The sequence below is a fragment of the Plectropomus leopardus genome, chromosome 12 (genome assembly GCF_008729295.1).
Source record: "Plectropomus leopardus isolate mb chromosome 12, YSFRI_Pleo_2.0, whole genome shotgun sequence".
NCBI classification, from domain to species: Eukaryota; Metazoa; Chordata; class Actinopteri; order Perciformes; family Serranidae; genus Plectropomus; species Plectropomus leopardus.
Window position 1 is genome coordinate 26,294,896 of NC_056474.1, and position 20,908 is coordinate 26,315,803.

At 39.8% G+C, this 20,908-nt stretch overlaps 1 protein-coding gene across 1 annotated transcript; it reads right to left on the reverse strand.

Annotated features, from left to right (window-relative positions):
* Nucleotides 1–19,415, reverse strand: ap1g2 (adaptor related protein complex 1 subunit gamma 2). Its single transcript, XM_042497340.1, has 22 exons — nt 19,328–19,415; nt 17,792–17,994; nt 17,125–17,249; nt 15,647–15,788; nt 14,936–15,032; nt 14,769–14,845; nt 14,581–14,676; nt 13,594–13,674; nt 12,974–13,072; nt 12,806–12,861; nt 11,935–12,048; nt 9,614–9,754; nt 9,163–9,217; nt 8,407–8,529; nt 6,357–6,446; nt 6,031–6,158; nt 5,122–5,226; nt 4,818–4,965; nt 2,964–3,126; nt 1,969–2,120; nt 1,583–1,681; nt 1–390 (listed from the first exon to the last, which is right to left on the reverse strand). Exons 2-22 carry the CDS (start codon nt 17,990–17,992, stop codon nt 283–285), a joined length of 2,400 nt encoding a protein of 799 aa, XP_042353274.1. The 5' UTR covers nt 17,993–17,994; nt 19,328–19,415; the 3' UTR covers nt 1–282.
* Between the last annotated feature and the right edge of the window lie 1,493 nt (nt 19,416–20,908).

A 20,908-nucleotide genomic window follows, 5' to 3' on the forward strand; every position in this document is an offset into this window, starting at 1 on the left:
AGAAAATATTCCAAAGCTTGTGCCATGTCAAATAATCAGTCACATTTACACTTGGATTGCAGAGGAGGGGTGAACTATGTGAGTTCATGTAGGAGGCGGCGATTTCCTGTCAAAGAACAGCAGCCGTAAAAAACACAAACAAAATCAGGAATTTCAGAGACAGCAGCTTGGACGGTAGTGTAGAGGGTGAAAAAAAAAAAAACCTTTCTGTCAGTGATGGGCGAGGCCTGCTGACTCATCCACAGACTGTTGTCATAGTCCTGTTGCACTGAGAGGCCGCTGTCAGTGGCCGGCAGCATTGAGTCCAGGGAAGGAGTCGATCTGGACCGTATCCTGAAAGGCTGAGCCTCGGCTGGTGTAAGATATGCGGATCCTCATCTTCAGGTTCACCTGGAGGAGGGAGAAGGATTTGATATTGTGATGCAGCTGAAGCCGGCTCTGCTTCCACTCGGCTGGGTGTAAGAAAACGCGGTTAGGCACAGGAACGTGGCACGCACACTTGGCAATGATGTATTGTTCTTTGCCAAATACAGCAACAGGTTTGTGGGAGATGTGTGAAAAGTGAAGTGTGAAGACTCTGATGTTGTAATTTTGGATAACTGATCTAACTTTTCTGCACAAACTTTAGCAGGGAGTTCTTTTCTTCCTCGCAGATAAGGCTTGCTGGAGAAGAGGGATGTGTAAGACCACCAGTGTCAGACTCATTTTGGTTCGGGGGCCGCATATGCAGCCTAATTTGATGTCAAGTCGGCCGGACCAGTGAAACCAGCAGATATTTTGCAGTTGAACAGACTCTGATACAGTAAAAATTTGAGAATGGGCGTAGTTCGAGATACCCTGAACTCAAGTATTTCGGTTATTGTCAGTTTTTTAAAAAAAAATTTTATTTTATTGCTCCTCAATTTTCCGATCTGAAGTAATGTCACAATAGAAATGTGGGATTTTTACTTTGGAATATTCCTAAATTTGCCAGATTTTTGTAACAGAGATGTCCACAACTGAAATGTACTAGTCACATCTATTTAATTTTTATTTCCAGCAACCAAAAAAAAAAAAAAAAAATAAAGACATTTTCTTCACAGTTTAATTTATTTACTTTTAAATTTCTCTGAGATAAAATTACTCACTGTACAGGGTTCCCACACAATTTCATGGACAAAATTTCCATGACTTTTTAAGGGCTTAAAATATTTTTTTCTTGCCCTGTCCTGTCCTTGCTTGGTGTTTTTTTAAAAAACATATCAGACTAAAACTCTATTCAAACATATTTTTTAGCTAGCTGAAATACATGGAGGGAGAGACAGAATATGGAGAGAAAATGAAGAAACGTACGCGATGGAAAATGAAACGTCACACACTAACGCATATTAAAACTTCATTAAATCTACAGCTTCAGAAAATACATCTTTACATGATGTGGAAGGTTATCCATGCAAGATTACTGTAACAATTTCAGCAACAAAAAAATCCAGGACTTTTCCAAAACTTTCAATCATTTTGACTAATTCCATGACTTTTCCAGGTTTTCCATGACTTTGGTAACCCAGTATGACAGTTTTGTGTCTGTGTGTGTCAAACCCACCTTGTTTGGGTTGTTGAGGACCACCATCTGGGTCACTTTAGCTGTGCCTCGTGCAGGAAGAGAGTCCCCACTGGGAGCCTTCATGTGTAACTGGACACTCTGGGAGGAGATCAAATGGAACTTTGAAGTTTAAAGCACCAAAACACATGCACGGTGTTCAGGTCTGCACTGGTGCCTACTGATGAGAGCATGACAGGGTCTAAAAACTGCACCCTGCAAGCAACACTGACAGGTCGAGTGTAGAGAGACAGACAGTACAATAAATGCTTATTCTGCAACAAGCTGCTCTATTTTCTAATGAGCCCTGGCAGCTGAAAGTCAGTGATTTCAGAGAAAACTTGCTCCTGAGAGAACTTGTGTGTTTAATCCCAGGTACTGAGACAAACCTTGGGTACTGCAGCCTGCAGGGTGAAGCTGCTGATGTCTGAGTCAGTGGAGTTGAAGGCTGTTAGTGTGACTGTCAGGCTTGTTTCTGACTGTTTCTCACAACTTAGTGTCAAAGTCACACCGTCTTTCTCATACACCGGCACTGTGGGAGCTATGGAGAACAGATTTGAGAAAAAAAGGTGCATTAGCTTAAAACAAAAATTTTGCAAAACCAAACGCACAAAAAATATCAACACTGCGCGAGGTAGACAGATGACAACACTGAAAATCCCTTGTTGGCCAAAGTTGTGTATCTTGGGTATTTATAATCCGGGTGCTTTTATTACCAGGAAGACTGACTGTGCATTAATAGACGTGTGTCTCTAAAGCTACAAGCTAAGAGAGCAATAGATACTGGATGAAAAGATGTAAACAAACCAAGTATAAAGTGTAAAGTGCCCTTTAGTGCTGAGAAAGGCTCTTACAAATGAAATGTATTATTACTAAAGCAATATATTAAGGATTTATCAACATGTGTGGCTATGGAAAAACTGACATATTTTACACAAGCAAAGTTGTCAGTTTTAGAGAATATCTGGGGGAGCTTCATAGATTTTTTTAACAAAATGATGATGAGGATCAATAAAAGCAGAGATGGGAGTGGGGTCCAGGCAATTGCAAATAGGAATACAAAGTGCTGTAGCCTCTTCACAGTTTCTGTACATTGTAATTTACTGTAACATCTGTTTTCACCTTTATTTTAATTGTTTTAGTTTTTATTTTATTTTATTTATTTATTATTTTATTTGCCTTGCCTTTCCATTTTGCGGTAGACCATATTTGCTGCCAAAACTATTTTATTTATATGTAATATCTGTTATAATTTCAAAACGCCAATAAACCAATTGTTGAACAAATAACACTGCGGGAGGTTAGGAGAGATTTTCTGACGGCACAATTCATGTTACAGTCCATTCAAATTTGCATTCTCTACTTTCATGTCCTAGCGTCACACCTGGTGCGAGGGGTGCAGGCTCTAACCCTCCCAGCAGATCCAGGAGGTCTCCTCCAGCAGTGCTGGCTGTGTTGACGGGCAGGCCGGGTGCTGCACTGCTGGCCGCGGGGCTCGGCTGCAGAGTCTCCTCAGAGCCTCCCAGCAGGTCCAAGAGATCACACACCTGAGAGAAAACCACAGACAGAATGAGAAAACGGACTGTTGAAGATTTTAATCTGGACAGAACACATTGCTCTGCATATTCAAAACGAGTACGTTTATGGAAAGTCAGGCTGTGTGAACGTTATTTGAATGAGTCCATATCTGAACGGTGAATGAACATATTCAGGAAAAATAGGACACCACTGAAAAGCCGGTATCATGGTATCAACTTCTGTGCCATTAAGTTGAAAGTCTACAACCGTATCCTCACTCCTGTGTTTGATATTTGTGTACTTCAGTAGAATATTGCTTCCAAACCAGTTAGCTGAGCTTCTTTTCAGTCTAATGTGACTTAACACACACACACACACACACAGAAAACAAGAGGCTGGCAAACAAAACCCTTGACTGTGGGAAAGGGAAATAACACAAGACCTGACCTCCACCTAGTCTGCCTGAGTACAGAACCTCTATTCATTATGGACAGCCCAAAATCAGAGGATATGATAATGTAACACTAAAATATTTACAATTTAGCCTGTCACATACAAAAAGATATTAGCTTATTAGCCTCAGGCAGGTATTTGCAGTGTCAAGAGTCCGTTTACTTTAAGTTTTTGGCCTAGCCTACGCTAACTAAAGCTTTGCCTGAGGACCTGTGCGGATGTGCTGGCTCATCATGTAACATGGTCATAAGACAGCTGGAGCCTGACCCGATGATGCTAAAAAAGTTTTGAAAATCAACAGTTCACCAACAAAAAAAGTCAGATAGAGACAAATTAAACTGGCAAATATAAACAAGAGTCAGCAGTCCAGTCTTGACTAATGCCTACCATACCCCAGAACAGTTTGACACCCTCTCACATCTGAAGACAAAGTGAGTTTTTAGTCACAAATTTTGCAAAGACTAGGGATCTTGCAGGGTCACTATTTTTAAGACTACAACAAGATTCCTTTTGTAGTTATTTCCCATCCTGCTCCAGGTGGAAAATATTACGCCAGTCTCCCTATAAGAAATACTACCTACATGTTCGCAAAAACACATAACTCTAGAAACACAAGATAAAAAGCGTCATACATTGACAACATTGTTGCCAGTTCTACATCAATATAATCCATATAAATAAACGATATTTGCTCACAAACTTTACATCTTGGATTTTGTCACCTCAACCTCTACCAGCCTCTGTTGGTTACTTGCACTACTTTAGTTGGAGGAGTCTGTAGCAATGAGAGGCAAACCTTTCAAAAATAAAGATTTCTCACTTAAGTAGGTGCTGGTAGGTGGATCAGATACACGCACAATTAAACAGACTCTTGTTCACTCCAAACTCCACCAGTTTCTCCTCCTCTTCCTCAGTACAAGTGAAGAAAGACTTGCTCATCCATCCTCAGATTCTCCTCCATGCTTACTGTCCTACAGTTTGCTGCTTCCTGTTTGCTGCTTGAGAGTACAGCTCGTGGTTGTTGAGAATGTTTACGTCGTTGAACTTTTATCTAGTTGAGGCGAGACTGAAAACTTACCATCGTATTAAACGTATTTGAGAAAATTACTGACTTAAAAGGCAGCTTGGATTGAGTTTCATGACCTTCTTACACCAAACGATCGACATCATAGGAGTGCGCACCAACTGAGGTAAAACTCTCATGACTTTATTGCGACATCTGACATTTGACAGCGACAGTAAAATTGCTGGAAAAATTGTAATGTACCTGGTTAGCAGGTTGCTGTGGCAGCAGCGGCTCTCCCTGCTTGATTTTAGCTGTTTGGATCTCCTTGATGGTGTCCCCTGTTGACTCTCCGTTGGTATGACCTGGGGAGTTCTTTTCGATCACAGGCATCCTCTCCAGCACCGCTGCCCTGCGGGGAGAGGGCACATCTCAGCTTCTTATGGCCAGATAAACATACTTTTCTCATCTTCTCCTTTTAAATTTTCAAAGGAAAAACAGAAATAAGATAATACAAGATTTTACACAGAACAGGAAAGACTGACTTCTTCACCATGCTGTTACATACCTCATATGGTCATATTTTTTGAATAGAGCATTGTATTCAACTGCCCTCTGCTGGAGCTCCACATCTATACAGCTGCCATAGATGCTGACGATGCTTCTGATTCGGCTGGCAGGGGGGAAGTAATGAAGAGAAGGACAAGCAGTTAGAGGACTATTCAGAAATTACTGCAACTGTTGAGAAATTGTCTGAATCAGCAGTATTTTCTACTTTGCAGCTGTTTTTCTGTATGTTTACATATGTTTCTGTCCTAATTCATATGTAGTCATGACGGCAGATGATGCATCAAATATGGATGTTTCTGCAAAGAAGCTTAATATTCTAAAACATGGATGCTACACACACACATCCTCAACTAGAGAGCAGAGAGGATTTATAAGATCAGCAGTCACCACTTCACGATCTGACCAAATGTCTCCCCTTCTGTTCCCGGGTGCTGAATAATGGCCAGAAAACACTGTGATGTCACAGTGAAGTTGACCTTTGACCTTCAGGATATAAAATGTTGCCACTTCATCATTTTATCATATCAGACATTTATATGAAATTTTGCCATAATTAGTGTATGAATTCTTGAGTTATGGCCAAAATATGTTTTGTGACATCACAGTGACCTTTGACGACCTTTGGTTAACTGTTGATGTTGTTTTTTGTTCTTTTCTTCTTTTTGGGTGCAAGTCACCCAATGCACAGATTAATGACTACTGTCATCTGTTTCTATGCCATGTTGTTTGTGCTCTATGTGTTTTTATTTATTAATTTTTTTATGATTTTTTTTTTTGTAAATACCCCTTGGGACAAACAATCAATTGAATCGAATTGAAAATATATCTGACTTGCCGCAGTGGCTTTTTGCTGTGCCTCAGCTGTACCTGGTCACTGTTAGCTATGAGTAACAGAAGTGTTTCTTACTCCACATTATCAGTGATGCGTGTGCTCAGTTTCATGGTGGCGGTGAGAGCAAAGCCTCTGGTCGCCGGGGACGACATGTGGGACTGCAACACAGTTTCCAAGGCATCCAGGACATCATCCTCGGTTACCTGAATGAGAGATGTGTCAGTATGAGATCTGAAATCTGACATAGCATTTTTATAATACTTAAACTATGGATTAAAATGGCAGAAAATGCAAAACGTTTGTTTGTGTGTTACCAGAATGTAAAACCTTTTAAAATCTAGCAATAGGCTTAATCACTTAAGATTAATATTTTATTATACGTCTGTGTTGGGGCTGCATACCTGGACAGGCTCAGTCTCCTGACATTCTCCTCTCAGCAGCAGGTCTCCATACTCTCCTATACACCAGCATGCCACCTGCACCAGGGATTGCTGCACACACAAATGTTACACTCGCACAACTGCACACACACATCACACTAAAATATAATCACAGAGTAATATTTTATGTTTGAGGGAGATTGGCTTGCCGGTCAGCGTAGCAGTCTGAAACATCAGAGCCACTTTTCCCTGAACTGACTGCAAGTTAATGTGGTGGAAGATGGGAAACTGCACCACACTGCAGATGAGTACATGGCTGCTCATCTGACTTGGTTCCAAAAATAAACCTGGTTGCATCAGCCAATTTCACTGAAAGCGTAGCTATTCTCACTGCCACGGAACCAAACCAGCTCTATCTGGTTCAAGACTGACACACACTTTTCGTTTAATGAGCATCTCTTGAGTTTTGCACATTATGCTGTGTTACAAAATGATCCTCAAATAAAACATGTTTTTTCTTTTTATATTTACATAACAATAATATGAGTCTATAGGTGTTCAGTCCAAAACTCTAATCTATTTTATGATGCTGATAGATTGAAATAAATGAAAAGATGGTATGCAAAATTTACAAGCAGCCCTTGTGTTAGTGTGGACAAAAAGTCCAGTGTGTAGGATTTATTGGCTATATCTATCAGTGTGAAGGATCTATTGGCAGATATGGAATATATTTTTAATGATGGTGTTTTCATTAGTTTATAATCACCTTACAATACAAATGATTGTTTTTGTTTCCTTAGAATGAGCAATTCAGATTTGATCCTCTACAGTAGCCCAGAGTGGTCAAACTGAACACTGGCTGTACGCCTTTTGCGTTTTTGTGCCAGCCACCGTAGTTCTGCTGCACACTTGGAACACAGGAGAAGTTTCTCTGCTAGATGCCACTGAATCCTCCACACTGGACCTTTAAGTGAGAGATATTTGATTTAACTTTCAAATCTTGCTGCTCTGATGTCAGACTGCTTGTTGCATCAGGTTTTGAACATGACTTTCAAATAGTAACTGTCTTTTCAAACCAAAACTGACAATAGATATCTTTAGGGATCTAAGATGGGTTTGGTTCAAAGCTAGGAAATATGAGAATTCGGGCTTTTCATGTTAAACGAGTCGTGTCAGAGTGAATTGATATGTCTGCTTTGCTCAATATGTGTGAGTGTGTATGTGTGAGCAAAGGGTGAGGCCTACTCTGCACTACCTAACAAAGGTCTTCTCTTTATTGTATTTGAAGTCTCTCAAAGCCTATAATTGACTACTTTTGTCTTGACACCTATTGCACGGATCCGGATCAGTTTTCTGTAGTTTGTTTTGTTTTATTTGCCAATGGAATTGCATAACTGTATTTTGTCATTTTTTATTAGCTCATGCCACTTAAAGGACATGTAAAATAACTGAGGTGCTGGTATTGTAATGGGATGTAAAATGAAAAATATACACAAATATCACTAAATATAAATTTTTTTTTAGAGGACTTAAAGTAGTCTTCCTATGACAAATCTAATCACTAATCACCATTTATTGTTTGATAAAAAATCAGCATGCAGGTGAATCTCTGCAAAAAGATATCTGCATATGTATATAGAATCAAGAGGCAAAGGGACAAGCTTTTGGTAAGAGAAGTGTTCTGGTTTCCTTTTGTATTCCAAGTAGTTATGACCACAATCACAAATTAGCAGGCTTTGGTCGCATGAAGGTAAACAGTCCATGTAGAGAGAAAAATACAGTGGAAGGCACTGGCCGAAATGCAATCTTGGAACCAACTGGCTATCACCTGACGACAATTTAGCTTTTTTTATTAGCTTTGTTTCAATTTATCTGCATAGACTAAACAGTCTTTAGACCAATAGCTGATGGGTTTCGAGACCGCATAGAGGCTGACTGCATGAGTAAGCTGATCAATGAGCCAATCTCTCTAAAGCTTTGAAGCCCTCCTTTAAAAGTAGGAAATACACACACACACACACACACACACACACACACACACAAAAACACAAACACAAACACAAGCACACACCTGAGAGATGTCAGTAAGCAGAGCCCGGTAGAGCTTGTGGACGGTGTAACAGTGCAGCTCTGAGGCGTTGGTGATGAGCTGGATCAGGTTGGGCACAGTTTCATCTCGCACGTCGCCCCCTGCCTGGCAGAGTGGAAATCAGAGTAAAAACACAAGCACACACACCAAACTCCATTAGTTTGACAGCTGGCCGAAGTATTTGGGTCGCCCTACATTCGCTCCCAGACACAATGACCTCACTTCGGGGTAGACTTCCATCATAGTTTATATACATTATAAAAGACATTTACCAGTGTGGTGTAAGCTTAAATTAATGCCACATCTCCACCATTATCCTTTCTATACACTCTGTCCTTTCTGTACACTCCATCCTTTTTAGGGGACCGTGTGAAGGGGTAAGGTAAGCATTAACTGTTGCTCCAATCATGAGGATCTAATTTTTTCTCTTTCCTAGATGTAGCACATATGAAAAGTAGGGCTGTTAAAAAATGGAAAGCAATAGTCCAGGATATATGGCCTTAATCAGGAACCGGGGCTACATGTATGAAAGTCTGTACAGAGGAGGAACACATTGTCTCTTGTTTTGTTTATACAATGCAAATTGAGCATTTTTATGCTTGCACAGCCTTCACATATGTAGCCCCTGGTTTCTACATGAAGGCTTAGTGCATTTGTGATGGCAGTAAAGAACTTAAAAAGAGCAGCAGGGTCAGAAACCCATGTAAGAGGCAGCAGGGTGAGGGGCTCTGTATTTACCGTGGTGAGGACATGCAGGATGGTGTCAATGTGCCAGCGCTGGGAGGGTGCATACCTGACAGAGACAGAGACACACACACTCAGTGGTGCTTCTGGGTGAGTCACACACACACACACACACAAATCTATCTGCAAAACTATTCACAAAAACAAAGTGCATCAAGAGGTAGAGTGGTATACAGTAGAAACAGAGACGGCAATTCTTCGTCACAGTGCCACTAAAGGAGACAGGGGTGTCATTGAGAGCGGAGACAGACACAGAGTGAGACATAGAGCAACATACAGTATATATAAGCACAGAGACTGTTTGTTACAGCCTAAACACTTAAACAGCTGCATCACATTAAACGTATTCATGTGCACGTGAATGTATGTGTTCTCACATGCATAGATTTGGTGTGTGCTTGTAATACAATTATCTATGTGCACATTTCTGCAGTGTATCACTCACCTCTCAGCAGCGTTGAATATGCCGCTGGCAGCGTGAGCCCTGAGCTCAGGGGGGCAGGAGGAGAGGAAGAGGAGCAGCTCCTTCATCATGGAGCGGATGTTGGAGGCCGATACCAGCGCCAAGGAGAGCTCCAACGCGCGGCTGCAGAGACAACCAGAGAGGATTAGTGTTGCTAGTTTTGTGTGAACATACCGTTCCTTTAAAATGATTCTGCTGTAACCAGAGAGTCTGATGCCATTTCATTTCTCTTTCAATTCACCATATTTGAAATCAAAACTGAAACTATGTTTCATTCAGTGTTTATGCAGCTGAGATCAGCGGGTTCTCAGCTGACCCAGATGTAGTTATGATGCTCAGTGAGTTCAAGCTCTGCATCCATTAACTACCAGAATTCCGTCAGAGTGCTTTTGCAGCAGGAAGACTCTCCCATGTCAATAAAATCCACCCTGCTGAAGTGCCCTTTAACAGCACAGTGAGCTGTCTGTACCCCTGGGTTACTGTTTGGTATTTGACTTTTCTGTGGACCTGGGCCATGTGAGGACAATCCCAAAGGGATCAATTATGTATTGCTTTTTTTAATCGCTCTCATTAGTAGGGCTGGAAATCACTAGGTAGCACACATCCAGAATAATGTTATCATGGTCTTTTTGTCTACAATAGTGGTATTATGTCATCACAAGTAATTATGTAATGTACTGTGGGAAAACAAAAAAAAATAGTTTCATACCAGGAATTAAAAAAACTGTACTTGTACTTTGCTGCATTATGAAGAGCGGTTTTCTGGGCAATTGAGATAAAACAAAGTGTGATACTGAATCATAGTATTGTGTGTCCCACATGAAGCTGTCAAAAATATTGACCACTCAGTACAGAAATCCATTGAAATGGATTGAATACTCATTCTCAGTGCTATTGATACAACGATACCAGCTGCACTTTCTCGCTCTCTTATTCTTGTGTATGTCTACAGTCATTTTGCAGTTTTGCAGTAAAGAAAAGTAATTGTTGTCATATTGAAGCATTGCATTAAATGTATCTTTTAATACAAATTTTTAATTTTATGCACTCAATTTCAAATTTTCCCAATGGTATTGAAAATGGTATCCAATATCAACAATTCTGCAATTTTTCATGGTTTTTTATTGAAGCTGTAAATTTGAATTATTTAAAGTGAAAAAATGCCTTTTTATGTGGATGTCCAATCAGTGTCGATGGCAAATGTAGTTGAATCAAGCAATAAATGCCTCATTGTGTGTTATGTTGATTGAGAAAGTCTAGCTAAGCCTAGCTTAGCAGCAGGAAAGAAAGCACACTGATAAACGTCCCATCCACTATACTTGTTCCACAAATTTGTCAGTTTTGTCTACACGGAGAGCAAGAAAGACGGGCACACACACACACACACACAGGCAGAGAGAGAGAGAAACAGCCAGAGGAGCAGAATCGCTTGTCGACCGGCATAGATAGGATTTTGGTGTGATCAGCCAGGCTACTGTTCTTGTTAGCTATGCAACAAAAGTCATGTGTTAGAAGCCTGTGTGCAATGCCTCCTGGTACATGTAGGCACTTCTGACAGTGCTCTGTGAGCAGGAGAACACAGATCTCTTGGTTAATTATAGTACGCATTGAAGAACTTTTTGCTTCAATTGCCTACATTTATCAACACTGACTGGACATCCATAGTCAGTGCATTTTCCCTTTAATGTATCTCTCTGTGTAGATGTGCTTTCAGACAGCAAGTGGTTGCTGCCGATGCCTCTATTGTTTTCAATGTAAATACAAAGGCAACTTTGGCGACATGGTGTGTGGCAGCACGGTCAAAAGCATCTCAAAGAATCTTAAAGGTGATGCAGGAGATAATTTTACTGGTATGTGAGTTCCCTGAATTCTACTCATCTTTAACAACAAAGAAGAAATAGATCACTGAAGAGACACTGTTTGGAGCAACATCAGTTTCAAAGTGTGGTCTGGATCAATAAACGTTTATGATATTAGCAAAACTTACTACTAAGCGATGCTGTTTTAAATTTATAATGCATTAAACTGGCAAAAACATCAGAGAATCTCCCAAACATAAAATAAGGATATTACATACTATTAGACAGGTTTTCCACCTCTAGGAAGATTGATTGATTTCCACTTAAAAATGAAGGGAGCCCTTGACATTTAGAAAAAAACTGAATCAAAATCATGTTAGAAGATTTCCTCAGAGCACACGTTAGGGAGTGGCATTGAAAAGCACGACCTCACGGTGTCATCTTTACTGAACATCTATGGAGTAACAGCTGTGCCTGACAAATGGAGAAGAGATGAAAAGTTACCGCTTGACAGAAGCATCCTGGTCCTTCAGGCAGTCCACGATGGTTCCCCGGTGGCGCTGCACAGCGTTGTGGTCTGTCCCGACAATCTTTTGAAGAGAGGTCATGGCGATGTACCTGGACAAGCATACAGAACAGCCCAATATTAAAATTACAGGTTTTAAGCTTCATCGTGAAGAAGTGCTGTGAGGTTTACACTGTGGTCAGTTTGATCCTGAGTGTGAAATGTGGCAGAATATATTTAACAAATAGATAGATATTCTAAACTATCAGCTAATAATCAAGATTAATTGACAGCGCTGTATAAACTAAACTTTTTCAACTTGGCAAAATAAATTATTCATCTGAAATGTCTCATAGACTGTTCAAGTATTTATGTATGCACTAGAGAGATGTTATCTATCCGGGCAGGTCTCGCAGGAATGAACTAGTCCCATTACTGTCAAACAGCTACAGAGAGATTCAGGGCCCCTGCAGGTGAAAACCAGACAGGCCTGCCTGGGCATTGCCCCTATGGAGACAAATCCAAAAAAATAGCAGCATAACAAAACCCCAAGGAATAGCTTTACAGGTCTCTGCACTGCCCGATGAAAAATGACATGGCCCGAAATTGAGAGATCAGCATTAACAGACAGACAGTGACCTTCTGGTGTGGCTCTGGAGGAGCGGCTCCAGGGAAAGTGATTAGTGAGCTCAGACTGATAACAGCCTGTTGGGAGGTTTCGCTCTCTGGCTGCAATGAGTTTGCCGTAGGCCTTGTGGAATGGAAAAGGTAAAATGACCCTGAGAGATACGAGAGGAAGGAAGGAAGGATGGAGGAAGAGATGTAAAGGGAAAATATAACAGGAATGCAGAAGGGGGAAGCAACACTGACCGAATATTCCTGTCATTGTTCAGTAGAAATCGTCCCAGGATGTTCACAGCCAGAACCTGTGGCACAAATTCAATGAAGCATGAATTTATTCATTAATTAGATGACATTATTCCCTAAATATGAAGGTGGTTAAAGACAGTGAGGAGTGCTGCTGGACCAGTGTCTCACCCTGAGGCCGCTCTCTGACTTGATGTCTAGCACAGTGAGAACAGTCTCATACAGCACAGCGTTGCCAACAGTCTTAGTGCTGTCAGTGTTGGTCGCCACCTGTACGACACGTCAGCACATTACTCATAAACAACATAAGCAACATACATTATTTCTAACAGAGCTTTTCTACTTTCAATGGACAGAAGAGATTCAAGCTTTTGCCGTTGCTGTTAACACCCAGTTTGGAGTAAGTCTTTCCACTGGAACATATTGTGGCAAACAGGAAGTGATGTGTTCTACTCTTTCAAGTTTCTTTGGAAAAAACAAACTGGGTGACTAAATGAGGAGTCAGCATTACATTTCATTTCATTTCTAAAAACAACACACATCAATCAACATTTCTGTAAATGCACCAGTGCAAATTTTCAACTGTCGTGCTTTGGCACGATGTTTTGAAAGCTATGCCCATGATGGCTGAATAAATAAAGGTGTGACATCTACAGAAAAACTTAATAATGTTACAGTGCTGGATAACGTCTTTAATTTAACTTAAAAATAAAGAATGAAGAACATAAAAACAACAAAAACATAATTTTCATGTAATGCTTATTCATTATTTGTGAAAGTGAATACTGGACCTGAGCTAGTAGGTCATTCATCGCATCACTGGCGCCTTCATTGTTGCGACCGAGGATTCTCAGCAGCCTCAAGATGCGTACCTGGAGGACGAAGGCAGTAAAGAGTGAACAGATGGACTCCAAGTTATTTTGGTGCACAGAATCAGCAAAAGTAAGAAGAAGGAAGTGTTAGTGAGAAAAAAAGAAACTGAAAGTAACAGGAACAACGTATTACTAATGCACAGGCATTGGAGAAAAAAGCAAGATATTTTGGAAAAATAAGTCACATTTGTTTTTATATTACATTTTCACCCAAGTGCTCAAATGTTCCTTGTTTACATTGACAGGGTTTCAGGTGTCAGACACATACATTTAATGCTTTCTAAGTTAGAATATATGTATGTGGTCCCATGCAGAGGTAGGTGTTATGTAGGAATATGATTATTAGAGTGAATTGGGTTAATCTGCATTATGCTAACAGGCAAGGGCAAAGCTGTGTAAGTTATTAGGTTTAACAGTAGGTTTAAAGATTTTTCACATCAGAAATGTAGTCATTCACCTGGAAAAGCTTGACTCATTTTGATAAAAGTAAGTTAAAAATGGATAAATGACATTAATTAAAATTAGATCAAATGTTTGGACAATAATGACCTTGCAAATTCAAATTCAAGACGATTCGGTGACTTTTAAGGCATTTCTAAAATTGAATTTAAGACATCTTAAGACTTTTGAAGGACCTGCCGACACCCTGGATAAAAAAAAAATCTGGCAAAATATGTTGATTGTTGTCACAGATTCAGGAAAATTGAGGCCAATACCAATACAATACCAACAACAGAAAATATGTCTCCAAAAAATATTTAGGTGTTTTTGCTCTTTAGTCAATGTAATGAAATTCAGAATGCAGAATGCAGGCATCTATTATAACTTACAATATATAACCTATAAAAACAAATAAAATGAAATATATTGATATGATACTGTATGATCAAGCAAGTCCAGACTGACCTGCAGGAAGGGATCACTGATCCCTGCCACATCGTGCTCTGGAGAATACCCTGAAAGGACCAGACCTTTCATGATCTGAACCAGATCTGGCACTGTCTGGAATACACACGACACAAACTCGTTACATACATGTAGAAGTACTGAACTCATCAGATCAAATCATATTTATAAACATCCATCCGCCATACCTTTCTGAACCGCTCCAGTGTTTCTGGATTCCGCTCACACAGCTCAATGATGAGCACCACGGCACCATGTAACACACCTGGAGATAAATGAGAGTAACCACAGAGAAGAGTTGGAAATATTATGCATGAGACAAGCTCACAAACATGAGTCATTAAGATCTACTAACCGTGATTCTTCTCAGAGAGGAGGGAGCGAGCAGCAGGCGCAAAAAGCTCCCCGAGATCATGGACTTTTCTCACAATGTGAACTGCACACAGAGCCGCCTGGAGGAAGAGAAGTCATCAGCACCATTACATTACTACACTGACCTAGTGAGTGTGGGCTGAAAATGTTACTGCTTACAAAGGACTGAAATCTGTGTCACTGTTTCATATAGGCCACAAATAGGTTATTAAGTAATAATAAATCATACTGAGATGGTTAGATTTAATTGGATGAATGCGCAAATGGACCATAAATGGAGAACACATTATCTCCAACACCAGCAACAACGAGCAGGACATAATAAATCATAGTACGTTTTAAATGAGCAACTTTTTTAAGCCATTGTGTTTCTGAGGCAAGAACCCCGATGTTGCTTGTAAAATACAAAAATTACATCTTACTTTCTGTTTTTCCACTAAAGATTTAACAGTGGTTATAACATTTCATTGCGATCGCCTTTTAAAGGGGGGAAAAACAATGTATCTTTGCTGTATTACTGAAATTATCACAGCAAACAATAAAGCTAAAGAATAAACCACTTGCAAATATATAAACAGTATATATGCAGTATAATTAATAGAGGACTACTTTTACATCGTGATCACAGTGGTAGTAATATTCATCTTTTTAAGTGCTGCTGGAAAGCAAAACAAAAACCTGCGGAGGTCCTCACCTTCTTCTTTATGTAGGAGTTGGAGGCTCGGAGCAGCCTGTCGATCTCTGGTGCCAGATCTCTGCACATCTCAGCTGATCCCATACAGGCCAGCGTGCACAGAGCCAGAGACTGCACATACTGGTTACTGTGAGAAAGGTCACTGGAAAACACGCACATAGAGAAAAACACACAAATGACACTAGATATGTGTGCAAAATGTTCAGCTTTTTACTGAAGTTATAAAAAAAATATCCTCAATTTTGTGCTCTATCTGACTCGCTCGGGTTGTCTTTTCTGATGTTTTGCTCCCCATTTTGTCTACTGTGATTGCTCTAATAACTTGAAACTGTACTATCCTCAATTATCCCTCAAAACACACTTATGATGTTTTGAGGGAAACACTACATTTATTGATCTTTAAGTAGTTTTTCAGAAATAAACATGAAACACAGAAAACCTGGTTACATGCTATTTTAAACCCACTCCATTAGCCTTTATAAGCTGTAAAGCAAATTATAAATAGCTTATAAAATGCTTCAACGCATTATTATACATTAGTTAGCAGATATAAAGCTATTTTACATGTTTACTTGTCAACAACTGTAACTCCTCAGTTGATGCATCCATAACTGGTGTAAACAGAGATCATGAATACTTGATAGCATACTGGAACATAGCTTTTTTCATATCAATGTCATGATTTCACACATGAACAAATCTTACAGTAGTGTTATATGTAGAAATATATCATTACATAAGCTATGTTATACTGTGTTATGTAATATTTATTTGCGATAACCCACCTGGTGGATGCTTTGTAAGAGGAGTTATAATTGTTGACATGTAAATAAATCTTAACAACTTCCTAATATCTAATAAAAACTACATTACTGAACAAGGCATTTATTAACTGTTTATTAAATGTGTACTCCAGCAATTATTTAGCATTGCTCTCCAATAACAATGTTGGACTCAAGATGGAAGCTTTTTTTAAAAAAAGAAATAAAATTCATGAAGCAGAACAAGAGATAGTCTTTTTTTGTTTGACACATTCTTCTCTCTAGCCAAAACCCGGTGCCTACATTACCCACAATGCCACAACCTTAACCACAAATAGCTAATGTAGCTTCCAGCTTCCAGCCTCTAGTAGAGATGAGGAGAGGGCTGCAGAGGTGTGTTAAGCTCATTTCTTTCTAACTCCATACTTCCTTTTTACTTTTTTTCATTTTCAAACTTGTAGTCAGCCCCAATAGACACTAACTCAAGTGACAAAGCTTTGAAGCTCCCTCTGGAGCCACTAACGGTTTTATACATCTTGTTTTCACATATGCAGTTATACTCTGCAAGACCTGTAAACAAATTTTGATATGTAAAGTGGATGAACTTCTGCTTTCATTATATATGACTGCTAAATGCAGGGGTTTAAATTAAAGTGGTACTGAAAATATACATACTTCTTCTTTTATACGTTTTCAGATTTTAGTATCTGTCCTTACTTCTTGATGGAGTTGGTGATGAGCAAACTGGCATCCTGCTTCTCATCCAGCAGCATCATGGCTCCCAGATATCCCACACGCTTCTCACTGTAGCGAGGGCTGGCTATCATCCGAACACACTCCATCTAGCAGGAAGAGGAACAACTTCATTAAATGTGAAGTTACTAGAGATACTGACACTACTGATGCCCCTGGGGAAATTTGCTGCTCTTTGCCCACTTCAAGTGGAGTTGAACTTCAGAGCAGCAGCCCCTGGAGCGGCCCAGTCAGTGGCCCAGTTTTATTGACATGGCTTTGCAGTGCTCCTGCAGACTTTGCTTGAGGGAATTAACCACAATTCAAAGTCTTCTAATGACACAGAAGTCTGAAAGAGCAAGAAGGACCAGTTCAGTGTTTACATAGCAGCAATATCTCTAACTTATCAAAGCTACACAATGCACAGTCTCATTTTTCTGTTTTTTGAGCTCTGCTACACATTATTGCTGAGTGCACAAATAACGTGTGGGATCATTGCTTAGGACAAAGTGGTAGGACATTGGGGCTGGCACACTTTGCTTCACTTGGATTTCAAAGATGAATGGAACCCAGATCCTGTGATGGTTTCTCACCCTGCCAACCCCCTTAACTGCAGTAAACCCATGACAGGCATTAGCAAAAATCCCCTCACCTGACCAAAGTGAGCGGGGTAGCCCAGCATGTGCACATAGAGCAGCTTGGCCAGGTTGTGCGATCGCCCCCCATTGTCTGCTTGTCTGAACTGTGCCCGGATGGCTGCACACTCCCTTTGGATGACACCTCGTTCCTCACACTGCGTCCTTGCCGACCTGATGGCCCGGATCATCTCCTGCAGGGGTACTGATGGAGACATGGCTGTGTGTGTGTGTGTGTGTGTGTGTGTGTGTGGATGGGAGAATGTGTTGTTGGTTTGTGTGCATGTGAGATAATGGACATGTTAAATTATAGCAGTATATGAACACAGACCAAGTTACTTTACTATGTTGAGTCTACATTTTACAGTGACAACCTAGTTTCCAAGCTGAAACTTAAATTAGGTTTCTTTTTCAGGAATAAATCTTTTAGGTAAGGAAACGGATTGGAAATAGGAAAAGGATTTCGACAGCATTTTTACCTTTGTGATCTGTACCTAAATAAGTTGGATACTGTATACCATTGTGCTTTATGTTTTATTACAGGCAGTGGAAACTGTGCACACCATTGTACACTGAATGCTGCTGCTAAATGTCCCTCTCTGTCCATCCACAGACTCTCGCATTGGTTGTTTTTTTATATATAAGAGTCTGGTTGCTCATTATTTAAATACATACACGTGTAAAAACCAAAATCAATATGGCCTGCGCTTTCACAGTAGTCTCCTGATGTTGGTCCCTAAGGTTTACATAGAAATTGGCAAAAAAGCTTCTACATTTGCTGCCCCTCTCTACTTGGAATACCTTACAGAAGAACCTGAAACTGTCTGAGCTGATCACTATGGGGGAATTGAAGTCACATTGAAAAGACCCAGAAAACAGCACTCTTGGTCTATGTGATTGCTACTCTAATTGTCACTGAAATTAAAAATTGCACTTGGTATTTGATTGTTCTGTGTTGCATTTTAACTGGATGTTAAGGTCGCTCTTTGTATTTGTCTGCTTGTATATATATATATATATAGAGTCTGGTTGCTCATTGTTTATCACTTCCTGTAACTGAAAAGCCCCCAGGTGAGCGCAACGTGAAGCTAATGACAAAGCTGTTACTACACCATAATAACTAGCCTACATGTTAAGAAGAGCTGTGGTGTCACTAAAACACACATATAACGTGTGTACATTTCAAATACACTCCAAACAACTTCAACTACGTGTCAAGTCTGGTAAACTGACTGCTGTTCATGGTGACATATTGTTGTCCACAGCGTTATTCACTCTTAATAGAAAGTTCCTGTCAATTACCTACCTCTGTATTACTTATTTACGTTGTAGAAATGCATTTCGGTATTAAATACGTTGAAGTTAGCATGACAGTCCTCCAGTCGATGCTGCAGGTCAGTGAAACGAGGCAGAGGCTAGCCAAGTGACCGAACACAGCTAACCTTGCAGATGCTGTCAAGCCTGCTCAGTGAGACTGCCGAGCTAAACAGCTAGCTAAGTTAGCATGACAGTCTGTTTATATGAATGGTTAAAGCTTCAAAATAACAACGTACCTCTACGCTGAACCGACAGTCGCCAGTATTATAAAAAGTAAACCGGCTCAACCGAACCTCCTCCAACACACGGTAGCAGTCAGTGGCTGGAAACCCAAATACTGTGTATCCACTCAGTGTCAACGCAGACAAAAATAATCACGCGACTTCCTGTCATACCTTTCAAAATAAAACCCGTTTCATATATTGCATTTTGGATTAAACAATAAAAAAAATATGGTTTAACTGATGACATTCAAGCGACGTGGAAAGAGAGATTATATGTTATCATGAAGGCATTCTGTGTTACTTATTAATTCATACGAGATATTTTGATGTCAGTGAAAAGCACAGGTGCAATTAATTAAAGATAATCATGGTTACATTTCATTTAGACATGCAATTTCTAAAGTGTTGTAGTGTATTGTTGTGGCTACCCTCCTGGTATTTGCTTACTTTGAAACATACTGAAAAAGAACTGGGGCCATGGCCAGGACTTTTGAAATACTGTCGTTAATCCAAATTCCCCTTGGATTTGTCTGACTTGACACACACTAAAAAAGAAATATACAAAGTCGTTTAATTTTTTATGCTAACTATATGCTTTTTTATATTAATTTACCAACACAAATGTCTCAACGCTGCTTAAAATTCCCTAGATTGCTGGAAATATAATGGGCATTTTTCTAAACATTGTAACATGTCAAGGTATGAAACCCTCAGTACTAATATCATTATTAGTTCCACCTGTGCTTTGCCTGCTGTAAGGAGTCAAGAGGGCAAACTTTGAAAAAAATATTGGAACTAGCGGAGCAAATACTGGATTACCAAACTTGCAAAGTGGGCACCTAACTGAAACAAACTTTACAGATCCAGGCTACCAAAAGCTCTGGGCTTACTGCATGTAGGTATCTTTACCCTGTTATTAAAAATTATAATTATTTATAGTGATTCTTGACAAAACCTTCCAGAGCACTGACAGGTAGTCACATATTTAGACTCCTTGGTAAATATTAGCAACTTAATGGGTGGCCTAAGCAGCATGGATTACATATCTTGGTTTGATATGATTCAGCCAAAATGTCTAATTCATGTAGCATTACTTGTGTACTTCAGGCTTTTATTTTGAAGGCGAATGTAACTACTTTCCAGTTTTATTTAAGGCAAAGTGAAGTGACACAGCCAGCCTTGTCACAACTGCCCATGACTTCCGCAATTTGATCGCTTATTGTGCGTGGACTCCGCCCATTTACGTCAGGTGTTCCGACAGGTGGATGAAACATTAATGTGGAGGTGCAGCAGGTAGCACTGTACAGATACCACTGCAGTATGGGCAGCACCTTATAACACAGCGGGAGACATTATAAAGATAACTGAGTATAACTATAATTTTTAACAAGTATCCAAACATGTCTAAAACATAGTTCAGGTGATTTAAAAAAAACTTGCAGAGGATATGAATTTAAAAATAAATAAATAAATCAGGTATATGGCCGCCACTTGCTAAATATGAATTGCATATGCACTGTGGGAAGGTATTTAATGTTTGATTCCCTGTCATTGGCTTCCTGCTGAGGGATGAAAATGAATACAGCCGTTTTT